This window comes from Bison bison, unplaced genomic scaffold (genome assembly GCF_000754665.1).
Source record: "Bison bison bison isolate TAMUID 2011002044 unplaced genomic scaffold, Bison_UMD1.0 scf7180017862278, whole genome shotgun sequence".
NCBI lineage: Eukaryota > Metazoa > Chordata > Mammalia > Artiodactyla > Bovidae > Bison > Bison bison.
This window is the reverse complement of record NW_011492850.1, coordinates 510,120-526,824: the sequence shown is the minus strand read 5'-3', so window position 1 is coordinate 526,824 and position 16,705 is coordinate 510,120. Positions and strand designations below refer to the sequence as shown.

The window sequence follows — 16,705 nt, the reverse complement described above, 5'->3', positions numbered from 1 at the left end:
AAGTGAAAAATGCTTACCTGTGGCACACTGGCACTCATAGCCATTCGGGTGATCTATACACTTTGCCCCATTCAGACACGGAGTACTAGAACAGTCGTCAATATCGATCTGGCAAACTGGTCCCGTGAATCCTTCAAAGGGCACATGATGACACAAGTCAAAGGATTATCTTATGTTTTCCTTACTATCAGAATGATGCCCAAGAAGAACTGGGCTGTTACTGGCAGGGTTTATATCCCTGGATCAGCACATGGAGAATTATTCTCCTGAACAGGTACCTGGGATAACGGGTGAGGCTCAGGGCATCAGAGGCACCAGGGTGTCTCTCTCACCTCTTTTTCTTCCCAGTATAGATTTCACTTCAACTTAAAATAGGAACTGAATGCATACAGGCAGAACCCCCTAAGAAGTGAATGTAGCTGCACAGGAACTGGGACCTTCTCTCTGAAGAAACAACAAGAGAGGCTATAGCCTAAGGCAGAAAATTCAGCATGTCTTCCACAATGGCTGAGGGGGGAAAAGGAGAGACACAGCATTCTTTGGAAAGAACTGACTTGTGCTATTAATGTACCCATGGGTGAAATGTCTAAAAATAATCATCTCAGAGAAAGGTTTCAAGAATATGACTCACAGGAAAAAATAAAATCCTGAATAATCTAAAACTAAGGGCTTCCGTGAGGTATGAACTTTCTGAAATGTACACACAGACGGCGAGGTCATGGGCCATTCAGAACAGACTTGGACTTCTGGCCACAGAGGATTTGGAAGATATACTAGCTGAAGCAAATCCCCCACTTCTGTACACACACACTCCTATCCCAAAGCGCTCACTTTAATGACTTCCTCATGTAGAGCCCACACACATTCTCTCCCTCCTCTCTTCCCTGCGGTCAGTCGGCTTTGTGCTTTCAAAGAAAACAGGGGCAGGTGGTGGGCACTTACCAGGCGGACACAGACACTGGAAGCGATTGACTTTATCCACACACTGTCCATTGTTCACACAAGGGTTGCTCTGACATTCATTTATCTCCAACTCACAATGCACACCTTTGAAACCTGAACAAAATGGACCACACAAGTGGCTTAGAAAAAGACAAAGGCATATTCTAGCCAAGAAAGCACAAATTCATAAAGATGACTACATCCTCTATGAGTATGAACTTTTCTGCAGAGGGAAAGAGGACTATGCCGTGATTGAAAACAGTCACTGTGAGCATCAGTCAGACACGGGCATATTCTGGGATATCCATGTCACTGTGGAGACGGAGAAGAGGTTACCTCCAAAGACCTTGGTAAGACCTAGCACGCCAACAAAGACTGAACTACATTCTCTGATCAGTCCAGGCACTGCTTTCGGGACAGTGCCAGGCCCACAGGGTCCCCAGTCCTAAGGGCCAACTGAATGAATCAGAGATGCTGTTGTACTCGGGGTGTAAGTCAAAGTTAGGAGGGCCTGCCAAGGCTAGAGCGGTTAGCACCCGTAATCAGGCCAAGCAGCCCCTGACAGCTGTCATTTTAAGCTAAAGTTCAGCTGTGCTCTCTAAGGATTCAAGCAGAGGTCTCTGCAGAAGAGTTCCAAGATATAACACAGCATGTGTATCTCACCATGAGATAAACAGCAAGTTCTTATATAATTATGGTAATATTATTTGCTATAAATGGAATGGTATGCTATTTGTAATATATCAGGGGATAAGGAAAGCTTGCTATTTAAAGAATTTTTATGATAAATACTTTATTAAATCAAAGTATACTTGCATTTTAAAAATCTTCTGAATTTTTCTCTCACAAGTATCTGGATTTTGACACGATGGGATTGTTTTCCATAGTTCTAAGAATTTTAACATGAGCCTTAGTCCTTAAGGGTCCCCTTGCATGTGTGCATGCTAAGTCGCTTCAGTTGTGTTCAACTCTTTGCAACCCAATGGATTATAACCCATCAGGCTTCTCTGTCCATGGGATTCTCCAGGCAAGAATACTGGAGTGGGTTGCCATGCCTGCCTCCAGGGAATCTTTCCAACCCAGGGATCAAACCAATGTCTCCAGCAGATCCTGTACTGCAGGCAGATTCTTTACCACTGAGCCACCAGGGAAGCCCTAAGGGTCCCGTGGCTAGGGATTAAATTCCAACAGAGCTTACGGAAATGCCATGCTGTACTCAGTGCTCTGCCTAAGAGAAGCGCAGTGCAAGGTCTCTGGTCTAGACCCCACACACCGACGGCCCATGTACCTGGCATGCACAGACACGTGAAGCCTCCAATCTTATCCAAACAGGTGGCATCATTCTTGCAGGGGTCTGAGTGGCACTCATTGATGTCCATCTCACAACGAGGTCCTGCATAGCCCTTCAGACACTCACAGTGGAAGGCACCATCTGTGTTCACACATTTTCCTGCATGCTCACAAGGATTGCTGTTGGCTGGAAGACACAAGCACCCATAACCAGGATCAAAGCACTCGATGGAGCTTCCACAAATGTGGACTACAGAAGTGGGTCAGATTAGTAGCATTAGGGCCAGTCCTTTAATAATCTGATTCTCAATTTCTTACATCATTCTAATCAATCAATCAATCAGAAATCAATCAATCAGAAAGTAAATAAATAATTAAATGAAGAAGGAAGAAAGGAAATAGGGAAAGAAAGACAAATAAGGGCAATCTCAACTCTCGTGTGTCTCTGCTGTTCTTATGCCCAAACAGTCACTAAGGTAGGGATCCATGTTAAGAGTCAAGCACAAACCTTCTATATATTTGAATTCCCAGGATAGACTATGTGGTTACACTGAAAGGTCAGTTGTAAACAGGGCATGTAACAGGTCTGAGGTTTGGATGAAACACGCACGCAGAGTGAAATGTGCTTCAGGTGAAATGTCGGCTGAGCTCGACTGACAGGAATAGGAAAGGTTCTGTGTACTCACCCATGGCACACTCATCCACATCTTCTGTACAGTCACTCCCTTTGTAGCCTTGTGGGCAGGTGCAAATATACTGTCCATTCAGAGGGTTGGTATCACACAGCGCCCCCTTGTGGCAGGGGTTGCTGATGCACGCGTCATCCAGATGACATAAGAGACCTGTCACAGGGGTGGGGAAAGGAGAAGAAAGAGAAAATGTCCCTTACCTGGGGAATGAGTTTCTCTTTCATAGAGGATTGAACACCTTAGGACTGGCACATCAGAATCCAATGTGAAGATTTAGAGGCAATTTCCCCTTTGCGGGATCCTGCCTTAGGGACATGCTACAGCTAACTGCAAAGCAAGAAGCTTCTGTAGACACCTCTCTCTATACTCTGAATCTGAGCCTTCAGCTGGACCCTTCCTCAAGGGTAGATAATGTGAGGGATTTGCGAGATGGTTAGATGCTGGAGTCAGGAAAAGGGAGATATCCTCCCCACTGGGCTGTCATGTCTAGCACATAAAAACGGAGGCTGCCCAGTTCAATCTGAATTCCAGATAAACAATGAATAATTATTTATTCTATGTCCCAAATATTACATACATCCTATATTTTAACTGGCAACCCACTTTCCCAAGATCATGCTACCTGATGATCGTGGGGCCACCTGCATTTCATTAGCCTCAGAAGAAAAAAAAAACCAGCTGAACATCATCAGCCTATACTTGGGCAGCTTTTTAATAGTGTCAACATTCCTGGCTCAAGTGCCCTCAGGACTCTGAAGACATGACTAGGCCCCATGTTCTGCATAGTTCACATGGGAACTGGATTTTCCAGTCTGCAATTAGCTTAAGAAGAGGTGACTAAGGCTTCTTCTACAAAGCTGGAGGTGGGGCTTTTGAAAAGGCATAGATACAGGAACATTTCAAAACTGCTGGGCACAAAGTTCTATCGCTAAGCAATCTCCTTCTGTAACATTCCTCCTCTCACTGCTCTATTCCTAGACCCAGAACTGTTAAACTCAGAGGCTAGAGCAATGTTAACTTGCAGTTGGTGAAAACCTTCCCCTACAGGGCAATATTGAGAGCTGGAATACATTTCATTGTTTCCTTCTTGCTAATCTTTTCTGAGTAAATGGATTATTTCTTCTTAAAATTAAGTGCCTACCTCCATTTGTGAGTAATTTTGTCTTAATTTCTGAGAAATTTACCTTAATTTCTGAGCTGTCTTTTAGCTTAAAATCTTAAGGAGGTAATAGATGTTTCCAAGGCAAGAGTTACTTTCATTCTGGGGGGATGAAACACTGAGGTACATGGAGTTGAGAGCTAAAAGTCCTAAGGAAGAAGACTGACTTCACAGCACTTTGGCTACCAATTACATTTCCAGAAGCACAGCTTTGGGTGCCACGTTCCAAAAGATGAAACTTAAAAGGACATACCCCAAAAGGGATGAAAGAGACGGAGGCAGAAGTCCTGAATGCTCACCAGCCCTTTCACCCTTTCCAGCTCTGTTCTTCTGCCAGCCTTACCTGCCTTTCCTTCTGGGCACATACAAGAGAAGGAGGCCACACGATCGATGCAGGTAGAGCCCGGGGTGCAGGAGGCGAAGGCACAGTCATCGATATTCTCACTGCAGTCGTCCCCACTCCAGCCATTCACACATACACAGCCATAGCCCCCGTTGCGGTTGGTACAGGTGCCCCCGTTCTGACAGGCATTGGGTTGCAGCAGGCACTCATCCACATCCTCTGTGCAGAACTGTCCTTTGGGGGGAAAAGTGTCTTTGTTTAGGGCTCTGAGTCTCAGAGGATTAGTACCATACCAACCCCCACACGTTCTTCACCCTCATGTGACCTGCGTGAACTTATGGCAAAATTAACTCACAGAAACCCAGTTCTCACATGACTTTTAAGGCCACCTAGAGACATCCAAATTCCAGGCAAATAATTTAGGGAAGGCAAGTTCTATCCCTAGAAACTCTGACAGCATGAAGTCTAGCCAGCCTACCAGAGAGAAAATTGAGTCTTGTAAGAGCCTTAAATCAGATTTGGTTAAATCCCCGGGACAATGAATGTGAGAAGAGCAAGGAGAGAAGGGTCTAAGAGATGAGTAAGGACAAGAAGCAACCTTAAAAATCAAAATGTTAAGGCTACCATTATGTATCTTGACTATATCAATGTCAATATTCTGATTATGATATTAGATAGTAGTCTTGCAAGGTGATGATGTTACCATTGGGGAAGACTTGGTTAAAGGTAAACAGTATTTCTCTGTTAATACTTATAGCTTTCTGCAAAACTACAATTATCTCAAAATAGAAGGTTTAATTAAAAAATACATGCAAGAGCAAGAAAGGGCAGAGAGAAAAATCAAGCAGTTAAGGACAATAAAAGCCTTGGTAAAATATAAATGAGAAACACAAAGCCAAGATGAAGAGACTGGAGCCAAAGACGGAGCAGTGGAATAAGATGTAGAAAGTTTACCTCACTCAAGAGAAGATGGAAAAGGATCAGTCTGTTCTGCCTGAGGAAGCAAACTAAAGGATGATAAACATGAAACCACCAATGGATATACCACAGGCCACCGCAGCAGCAAAGGGCAGGGGCTGTGGCAAACACTCTCAGGCCCCATGACAGGGAACAGGAGTTATTTATAAGCTACTTAAAAGCAAGGGATTTGTAACAGACCAGCAGTCAAGTGCCAGGTTACCTGAGTTGTAAAACAAGTTGATGAATCTTTCTTATAATAAGTTATCTTTTAATAGGTTTAAGAAGCTACCAAAGGGAATGAATATTCAGATCATATGAATTCTCTAAAACAGAACATGACAAAACCCTCATGATATCCTTAATTTTCTTTGTAAAAAACTCACTGAATAATTCAAGGAGGCACTCTGATGCAGAAGCCTCTTAACGACAAAGCACAGGGCATTCATACTCAGAAAACGCCAGGGCTATACCTAGTCCCCAGATAAGAAGTCAGCTGGCTCAAGGACTTTCAGAGTCTGCAAAGTGCCCAACTGTGCAGCCAGCATTGCCAGCAGGGGCTTCTGTGTCTGAGCCAACCTAACTGACCACCTATTCTTTACTCCTATTTAACCAATGCGTCCATTTTTACAGAACCAACATCATTCTATTGCACTTTGATTGTACATCCATCTCCCATCACTGGGCTGCAAGCAAACTCGGTTCAGGAGCATTTTTTGTATTCCCAGCTAAGACCCCACTGCCTAAGATGGCAGTGTGTGGGCAACTCCGGAACTCTGTGCTCAGGGCCCCTCCTTCCGTGCTGCTCTTCTCACTCCACTTTATCCATATAATACCTGAAGGAGCCACCACGTATTTACATGATCACACCTTCCTGATCCAGGATGGGCATATGATACAAGCTATGTCACTGTGTCTCTCTTCCAAACTTTTGGACTAGGGACCCTTTGCCACATGGACTAAAAGAAAAACGTGACCAGTCTACATATGGTGTGATACTAGTGAATCGGAAGTGCACAGAAAAGAAAAACAGAATCTGGGGACATTCAAGTTACTAGCTCCAGCTGTTCCCAAAGACTGGCTGTTTCTAAGCCTATTTACGAGCACAGCCAGTCTGAGAGATGTCCCTTCCAGCAGGTTTTCCTAATTTGAGATGGGGATCTGTCTGTTGCATCTGACAGCATTAACTAGTACAGAGGGAGGGAGGAAGTGAAGGAGCAATCATTTCCCCCAGGGTAGATGATGTCAGTATAGAAAGCTTTGCTCCCTTACTTTTCTGGCAGAAACGCTACCTCAGAGTAATGGCAGATGTGTTGTTAAGATGCAGGTGGGATGTAGAAATGAAAACATAACCAAGAAGCAGGTGAAGAGTTTCTGCAACCTGGGAATTCCTCAGAGTCTTGTCTCTTACACTAATGCTAACTCAAAATGCCTATGCTACCATCAAACTTAACTGACTTGCTGCTTGTGAGAAATTTGGAAGTTGTTTTTCTTATTGGTTCCACGATAATTCTGAGTACAAGACACTGTGTATTTTTTAAATCTCATATATATTTCATATAATTATGTAACACCCAGCCACTTAAATATTATAGTGAGACAGACTAGGTTAACGAAATAATGTTTGGAATAAAAATTTTGTACTCTTGGGAAAGGATATCAAGAGTCACTGATGGCTTACTGTGAACCACGTATTGGGCTTGAGGTGTTGCGATCACTGTCTCATTGAGGAAACGTGTCCAGAGAGGTGACATAACTCACCTATCATGAGGCAGGGGGTACAGGAGGACTGGGATTTGAACTAGAGCTGCTGACTCTAAAATCCTTGACAAAGACTTAAGGTGTGAATCTCACCATATCAAAACAACCTCTCTGCATCTCAGTCTTCCCAAGCACACAGAGGCATTGGGAAGGAGACAGGATGGGGGAGGGGAGGATTAAAATCATGACTCATATGATCGGATTACTGGAAAAACTTATGACTTCAAATTACTATCCAAAAGTCAAATGTATTTTTTGAGTACAGTTGACTATTTTTCCAATGAGATTGATTTTTGAAGGTCAAATACCTAAGGCATTTTGGGTTTGGTGTCAGATACTGTTAGAGAAATCAAATCTGGAGAGTCAAAAGAATCCTGGCTTATACATAATCTTTCATAGAATGGATCATTTTCCTCTAAGGTTCAGGCATATTTCTCCAGAACAAAACAAAACCCCTCCCAGGCATATTTATGCCAGAATTTTTTCCTCATTCCAATTCCAGCAACCAGTTATTACATTTGGAATGTTAGAACAGTGACCAGGGTGCCACAAAATTGCTTGTTCCAAAATTCCCAATGGAAGGTCTACTAACATACTGCACTTCTTTCATGCCACCTCCCTCTTGACAAAGGAGGAAACCAATGCAGAGCCTAAAAATAAGAAACATGAGGCTCAGAAAGGTTAAGTAACCATCAACCCTACCACCCCTGCCCAGAGTCGTAAACTGGTAAGTCAGAGGCACTGTCATTCAAACCCAGATCAGTTTGACTCTAAAACTACTGTTCTTTCCACTATAGCAGAGTTAATTATCCAACTCTGGGTCTGATCAATAAGACCTACAGACTAAGTCCCTGATTCTCGGGTCTTAAAGACACCTAAAAGGGATGGAAGCATGAGTCAAGGAAAGAAGACCGTTGGTAGAAACTGACAAAGACAAAAAGTCACTAAATACTGAAACAGTAAAGTTTCTTGGTGATATTCTAGAGAGGATGGGTGCATTCAGCTTTTCCACTACTCCATGGCAAAAAAGCATCAGCCTGGGCTGGAGGAAGAAGGTTCACTCAGGTTTGTGGGGTTAGATCTTGAACATATCAAAGGGACTGGAGTACATTCTTGAGTTGGGTTTAAAACAAGAAAAGGCTGGAGATCATTTGAGGCTCTGAATTCTTATCTGAATTTTGAACTTGATATGACAAAGGAGAATTATTGCAGGCTCACCGGTGAGGGAAGGCATGATCAAATCTGCATATGAACATTAGTCTGCCAGTAGAATATAGCATGAACTAAAAGCAAATGACTTTGTGTTAGTTGGGAGAAAAGGAGAAAGCACTAAGTTAGGAGCTAGCTACCTAGCATATAAAAGCCCCTGGTGAAAAGACAGAGCTGCGTTCTTTCCATGCCCTACCTAGCTACTACACCTTCAATCCAAACAAGTCTCAGCATGTACCATCATCTGTGCCAGCACACAAACCTTGCTGGTGAACTCCCAAAATATGCTGCACAAGGCTCGGTTGGGCAAGTTTGTGAGGGCATCAATTATCCCTCTTACTAACTTCACCTGCCAGTTATTGCAAGTTACTGGTATCTAACATTGGGATTAGGCAGTGGGCTATTAGGTTTTAACCATCTCCTATTAGAAAGGAAATAACTTGTTTCTAGAAACTACTTTCTCTACTGCCATATAAACCTGGACTAACTTGGTATGAAGGCTGACACCTTAAATACTTGGCCTGCTAAGTCACTCAGTCATATCCAACTCTTTGCGACTTCATGGACTGTAGCCCACCAGACTCCTCTGTCCATGGGATTTTTCCAGGCAAGGAATACTGGGGTGGGTTGCTGTTTCCTCCTCCAGGGGATATTCCTGACCCAGATCGAACCTGTGTCCCTTAAACCCACATCTCTTATGTCTCCTGAATTGGTAGGTGGGTTCTTTATGTTAGCGCCACTAGTATATACTGATAATTCTCTTTTGCCTCCTAAATGTATCTCAAGTCTCTATCTTTCCTTCATATATTTTATTCTAGCCACATGGCTTACTGTTGGTTCCTTAAACAAGTTCTTTCCTACCTCAGAGCCTCTGCATAGCCTGTCCTCTCCACCTTAAATATTCTTCTTCCTCTTACTTATATGGCCGATTAACATCTCACACCTTGACTTTCAGCCTTCCCTCATAGCTCAGTTGATAAATCATCTGCCTGCAATGCAGGAGACCTGGGTTCGATTCTTGGGTTGGGAATATCCCTTGGAGAAGGAAATGGCAACCCACTCCAGTATCCTTGCCTGGAGAATCCCATGGACAGAGAAGCCTAGCGGGCTACAGTCCATGCGGTTGCAGGAGTCAGACACGACTTCGTGCCTAAACCACCACCACCACCTTGACCTTCTTCATAACTTAGGTAGATCTTCAAGCTCACATTTCCTCTTTTTTATCCTTCACTGCATCTACTCCATTCAGTCCATCTTGTCATTTATCAAATGGTGTAATTTTATATTCATTTACATTTTACAGTCTCTGTTAGACTAAAAGTTCCATGAGAGCATGAATTCTGTTGGTCATTCACCTCAGTTTATATATCAGCCACTGTACCAGACACTTGGCGTCAGTGATGAAACAGACCTTAGATTCAATCTAACGTGCTCATTTTACAAACAAAACTAGGACCAGAGAGGTATAGTGACTTATCCATGTTTACACAGCTAGTTAGAAAAAGAATTAGAAATAGACAAACTTGGGCTTCCCTGATGGCTCAGTGGTAAAGAATCCACCTGCCAATGTAGGAGACACAGGTTCAACCTCTGATCCGGGAGGATCCCACGTGCCGTACAGCAACTAAGCCTGTGCACTGCAACTACTGAACACGTGCTCTAGAGATTGGAAACCGCAACTACTGAGTCCACCGGCCACAACTACTGAAGCCCATGTGCCCTAGAATCTGTGCTCTGGAACAAGAGAAGCCATGACAATGAGAAGCCCGCACACGCAACTAGAGAAAAGCCAGCGCGGCAACAAAGACCAAGCACAGTCAAAAATAAATAAATAAATAACTTTTTAAAAAAAGAAACAAACTTAAAAGTGGAAATCAAGTGCTGAAAAGGAACACTGGGGTGTGTGATCACATTTTAAGTTAGCCTTCAAAACTATCATGAGGGAAGAACAGGATTGAGAAATGCACAGGAAGAGCATAACATCTAAGCAGTACTTCAACTACAGTCAATACTACTAACCCACCATTAGAAAAACAAGCATGCTATTTTGTATATAGGAGTGTGTGTATGTTAATCCCAACCTTGTAATTTATATCTCCCCATCCCCCTTTGGAGAAGGCAATGGCACCCCACTCCAGTACTCTTGTCTGGAAAATCCCATGGGTGGAGGAGCCTGGTAGGCTGCAGTCCATGAGGTCCCAAAGAGTCGGACATGACTGAGTGACTTCACTTTCACTTTTCACTTTCATGCACTGGAGAAGGAAATGGCAACCCACTCCAGTGTTCTTGCCTGGAGAATCCCAGGGATGGGGGAGCCTGGTGGGCTGCCGTCTATGGGGTCGCATAGAGTCGGACACAACTGAAGTGACTTAGCAACATCCCCCTTTCCCCTTTGGTAACCATAAGTCTGTTTTCTATGTCTGTTCTACAAATAAGTTCATTCACACTTTTTTAGATTCTACATATAATTGATATATATGATATTTGTCTTTCTCTGGCCACCTGACGTGAAAAGCCAACTTAACCGGAAAAGACCCTGATGCTGGGAAAGATTGAGGGGAGGAGGAGAAGGGGCCAACAGAGGATGAGATAGTTGGATGGCATCACCAACTCAATGGACATGAATTTGAGCAAGCTCCGGGAGACGGTGAGGGATAAGTAAGCCTGGCATGCTGCAGTCCATGGGGTCGTAAAGAGTCAGACACGACTGAGCGACTGAACAACAACTGTCTGACTGACTATGATAATCTCTAGGTCCACCTGTGTTGCTGCAAATGGCATTATTTCTTTCTTTCTTATGGCTGAGTAATAGCCCATTGTATATATGTGCCACATCTTCTTTATCCATTCCTCTGCTGATGGACATTTAAGCTGTTTCCATGTCTTAGGTATAGTAAATAGTACTGCAATGAGCACTGGGGTGCATGTATCTCTTCAAATTATGGTTTTCTCTGAATATGTGGCCAGGAGTGGGACTGCTGGATCATATGGTAGCTCTAGTTTCAGTTCTTTAGGAACTCCATACTCTTCTCCACAGCTGCTGTACCAATTTACATTCCTACCAACAGTATAAGAAAGAAGTGAGGTCGCTCAGTCGTGTCTGACTCTTTGCGACCCCATGGACTGTAGCCTACAATGCTCCTCTGACCATAGGATTTTCCAGGCAAGAGTACTGGAGTGGGTTGCCATTTCCTTCTCCAGAGGATCTTCCCAACCCAGGGATTGAACCTGGGTCTCCTGCATTGTAGGCAGATGCTTTACCATCTGAACCACCAGGAGGAGGTTCCTTTTCCTCCATACCCTCCCAGCATTTATTATTTGTGGACTTTTTATGATGGCTATTCTGACTGGTGTGAAGTGGTACCTCACTATAGTTCTGACTTGCATTTCTCTATAATTAGTGATGTCAAGGACCTACTGTATGGCACAAAGAACTGCACTCAATATTTTGTAATAACCTATACGGGAAGAGAATCTGAAGAAGAATATATACATGTGTGTCTGTGTATGTGTGTGTATATACATGTATATATATACACACACATATATAACTGAATTGCTGTGCTCTACACCTGAAACCAAAATGATATTGTAGGTCAACTACACTTCAATTACAAATAAGACACAAATCAACCTACCTACAAAACAGAAACAGACTCGCAGATACAGAGAACAGACTCGTGATTGGCAAAGGGAAGGCGGGTGGGGGAGGGAGTCTGAGGTTAACAGATGCAAACTATTATACACAGGATGGATAAAAAACAAGGTTCTACTATTATACAGGGCATTGAATATAATATATTGAATTATCCTATGATAAACCATAATGAGAAAGAATTTAGAAAAGAATGTATACATATGTACAACTGTAACACTTTGCTGTACAGCAGAAATTGACACAAAATTGTAAATGTACTATACTTCAATCAAAAAATAAATTTATTTTATAAAAGGAAAACAAGAAAAAAGAGTACACTATATTGATTTTGTAGGAGTGCGGTCACTTTCATAATGATCTTTTCTTACTGCCGCCATCTATGGTTTTAAAAGCAAAGGATGAATGAGTAAGACTATGAGCAGCACGTGTGGCAGAAAACAGAGTGAACCCAACAGGACTGTACTGAAGTGGAAACTGACCTGAGCCTCACTAGCATCAAGTTCTGGCCATGTGAACTGAGGACCACCAGACAAGACACCATTTTATGAGCTGCAACACGTGAGGATACAAACAGCTCACTATGGTTTTCTCAAGACACCACAAACAAAACACCAATCTGACTTGAGTTACAAGTGACTGGGAAACAAGAGGAGGAAGGGCGGAAAGGAAAGAAAAGAAATGATCACTGAGCCTTAGCACTTCTGGAAGAAGCCCTGGCCCTTCCTAGTCATCTCTCAAGTGTGAAGTGTGTGGGAAAAACTTTTACCACATCAGTAGCCCTGTTAAGGGTCAGTTCTCATTTGCAACAGTCACCATATGAACAACATGTAAAAAATGAGCTTGGTTGACCCTTGCCCTGACCCTCTACCTCCTCTTCTTTGGTTAAATCAAGAGAGTCTGGTCTCCAATATACCCTCCCAGCCAGCAGTCGCCCAGGCTCCTGAGGTGTGGAGTTTCATCTCTTCCTATCATAGCAGGGCATTCTTTTAACCTCTGTCCTACAAACCTTCTCCTCTACACACAGCAGATTTTCCATTCCTCTCCTGAAGTGAAAGGGCAGAGGACAAGCTTGGCTGTTCTTCAACGTCCCAGGGCTAAAGATGGGTGAAACATTTTGTACAAACACTGGAGTCTACAGGGTCTGCCTGATGAGAGACTGTGTGCGTGCACTAATGTACAAGCTCACAGATGTGCCTAAGAGGCTGGGGTGACAAGCGTCTAACAAGATCCTGTAGGTATAGTAGGCATAGGAGATACACATGCACATAAATGCAAGAGTCTCAGTGAATGTTCCTGCTAACCCTAGACACCATCATCTTTGCCAGACTCCTCAAAAGCCTGGTTTCCCTGCATCGTGATCAATACGGTATCTAAAGAATCACCAGCTTGACCTCACCATGGATCATGGATTGTGCCATTTGCCTGTTCAAACCCTCTGAGGCAAGCCATTACTCTTAGGATAAAATTCTAAATCTTTTCTACATTTTCTGCCTATCACTCCAGTCTTTCCCCTTGAAATATGACTAGTGTTGGATACTCCAGCTTTTTATTTTCATCATTTCTAAACATGATAACAATCTTTTCCCACTATGGGTCTTTGTCCAGGACCCTGCACCTGGAGCATTTTAGGCTCAATGATGCCCTAATAATTCATACCCACTGTCCACAGCTGAAAGACAGTACATGCTGACTCCAAACTCAGATAGTTCTGCCTGTTAATATGTTCTCCAAATAACCTCTACTTTTCCCACCAGATATTCATTACAGTTCAAAATCTTACAGATAATTACATGCTTTATGCCTGTGTTCCTCACTAAACATATGCTAGACACATGCTCCAAGTTCCACGGAGAAATGGGTGGCACCATTTACTTCAGCAGTGAACCCTTAGCCCTTAGCATAGTGCCTTGCTAATAGTATTTCTTGAGAAGTAATCAAAATATTTGTTTAAACGAATTTTATTTGCTCTTTTCCCCCTCACTCAGATCATTCTAAACTCAATAGTCATCTTTCGACGCCTATTCCTAGAACAGGGTGTCTCTATTCTACTTATACTGTCAAAGTTTTCATCATCCCCTTATCTACATCCCCCCATCAATATACATGTCTCTCATTCCACTCTCTTCCTTAGCTGCTAAACTCGTTTATATCACACCAAATTTATCTGACCTTTTGACCTTAATCCTTCAACTATATCTCGAGGTGACTCTACATTGTTGGAGTACCTTACTTCTTCAATTGAAACCTAAGGTTTCCCTAAAGACTACATCCCAGTAGGCAAGCAACCCTCCTCTTCCAGTTGCCTCCATCTGCATGAAGGTAAACAAGCAAAGAGCCACTCTTTTATTTCCTAGTGGTGCTACTGGCTTCAAATAGTAAAAATAGACTTATTCAGCTATTTCTAGGTACTAGACACTGTGATGAGTGCTTACAATGATAGTCAAATGTAATCCTCTCATACAAAATTAGTCCATATTTACAGACAGCACAAACCTGGTCCGTGATGAAGAAAGATACTAATGTATCTCAGGGAAGAAGAGACCCTGCCAGGACCCGGTGATAGCCCTGAATTTGGAGACATGATGTTGGGCCAGAACAATGAGAAAATTTAATGCTCCATTCATTCATTCAACAAATATGTATAAATTATGTGCCAGGCCTGACCTATACAAACTGGTAAACAAGCAGTTGTGGATTCTACCCGGAATATACAGACAAAAGAGGGTTTTACAACCAATCAAATAATTATAATAGAGGGTGAGAAGTGCAGTAATACACACATGTTGCCTTAGGACCACAGAGCAAGAGAACACAGAAGACCTATGTCCTGCAGTTCAAGTGGGGGATGATTAAGCCAAGACTACGGCCTAATGGCAGCCTGCATCAAGGCAGTATTTTTGTGTGTGTGTTGAAAATTCATATTCCTACAGATTCCACCTTCAAACCACCTAAAGTTGCATTTACAAGAATTTATCATCCAAATATTAACAGTAATAGCAGCATATGTATTGATATTCTAAGATCACAATGTCCTCCTGCTTCAACTGTTTCTCAAGTTCTTTTTTTATCCATTGGTTCAATGCTATGTCTTCCAAACCCAGATAACTCCCGAGTGCCAGGGACTGCACAAATCTATAAAATGACAGAGATAAATACAAGAGTGACCTCAGGAATCTCTGGAATGGACCCAAAAGTATGCCATGTGATACCACCTTAAAGTCAGAATAAGTACATTACAGCTGAATAAATTGTAAATTACTGTTGAAAGAGAGAGAGAGACAAAGACTCTACATGTTAACCAGTTTGTGTAGGAATGTAGGAGGATGGTGTGGGGGTACTTCAGGCAGAAGGAAGTGTATGTGTACAAGTTTGAATAGAAGGTAAAATATGGCTCACCTGAGGCAATGAAAAAACCCACCGTGGTTTAATTATAAAGCACGTATCAGTGGAGATGAGGTTGGACAGGTAGTTATGTGCAGAGCCTTGGAACTGTATCCAAAGACAAGGGGGACCCACTGAATCATTTCAAGCAAAGAAATAACATGATCCAATTTGCGTCAGAAAGCCCACCTTGCTCCTGTGGGAAGAATGGACTGAACTCCATCCCACCATTCCAGGTCAATAGCAATTTAAAGCACTGAGGAGTCCCAGGGCTCCTGTGGTCTCTATAGCATCAAAAAAGTCTGTGGTGCTTTTGGAGCAAATTCCAGATGCAATAGCACCAAAGAGTAACCAGGCTTAGCCACTGTATGGAGAACTGACGCCTGGCACAGAAGCTTCTCTACCCAGAGAAAAAAATGGTACTAGGCTTCTGTATTCCTGCTAGGAGGAAAAATACACACTCTGGCTTTCTCCCACCTCTTTGGGCTGCTGGGCTGTTAACAATTTATACAGAAAGAGCCCCTCACCTCCCTGGAAGTAGAAACTAACTATATCAGGGATTCCAAAGAGAATCGAACTACTCTATTTATGGCAAGGCATTACTAATGAGCAGAATGAGTAAGCCAAACAAACAACCACCTGGTGTTCATTAGAACATGTGCAATATAAAAGATGTAGATACACCACGTGAAATGCAGATGAAAAGCACACAAGTGAAAAATACACACTTCCTGAAATGAGTACATTATAGAAAGGATTGGTTCTATATTCTCAAAAATTTTATACACATGCAGTGTATGTGTACAGTTTCTACAATCTTTCAAAAGAAATTAAGATACTCTGATAAAATGGGGCAGGCTGAGAGAAAGGCAGAAATAGAGAGGACCTAGACAGAATGAGTAAATATTATCAGAAAATAAGAATGCAGTTCAAATACAAATCAGAATTGGCAACTGAAAACAACAGAACTGACAAAGAAGAAAAACAAATCAGTTCTGCCAAAAAAAAAAGCTTAAGAAGCTCTTATGAAATGCAAAGGAAAAAAGATTAAAATACCGAGAGAAAAGATTTTAGCTCTGGGGAAGAATGAAGACCTACTGTAAAGGTACTCCTAAAGACACAAAAACAAATGAGAAACAATCTTTTCTGAGATGAGACTGAACCTAAGTTTGCAGAGCCAAAGAACTCAAAAAAAGACTAGGAAAAAAATGACAGGAAACATGCCTATACCAATATTGGTTAAAGTGTGGCGGATTCATTTTGATATTTGGCAAAACTAATACAATTATGTAAAGTTTAAAAATAAAATTAGAAAA

At 42.4% G+C, this 16,705-nt stretch overlaps 1 protein-coding gene and 1 pseudogene across 1 annotated transcript in view; one reads left to right on the top strand and one right to left on the bottom strand.

Annotated features, from left to right (window-relative positions):
• The window catches only part of NOTCH2 (notch 2), a 175,669-nt gene that overhangs the window by 56,494 nt on the left and 102,470 nt on the right, over positions 1-16,705 (bottom strand). The window contains exons 6-10 of the mRNA XM_010832827.1: positions 4,424-4,657; positions 2,919-3,074; positions 2,231-2,419; positions 943-1,056; positions 18-131 (exon numbers count right to left, since the gene is read on the bottom strand). Coding sequence (XP_010831129.1) covers positions 18-131; positions 943-1,056; positions 2,231-2,419; positions 2,919-3,074; positions 4,424-4,657 — 807 coding nt within the window. The remainder of the gene's footprint in view (positions 1-17; positions 132-942; positions 1,057-2,230; positions 2,420-2,918; positions 3,075-4,423; positions 4,658-16,705) is intronic.
• Positions 12,279-16,705, top strand: LOC104983368 (annotated as a pseudogene).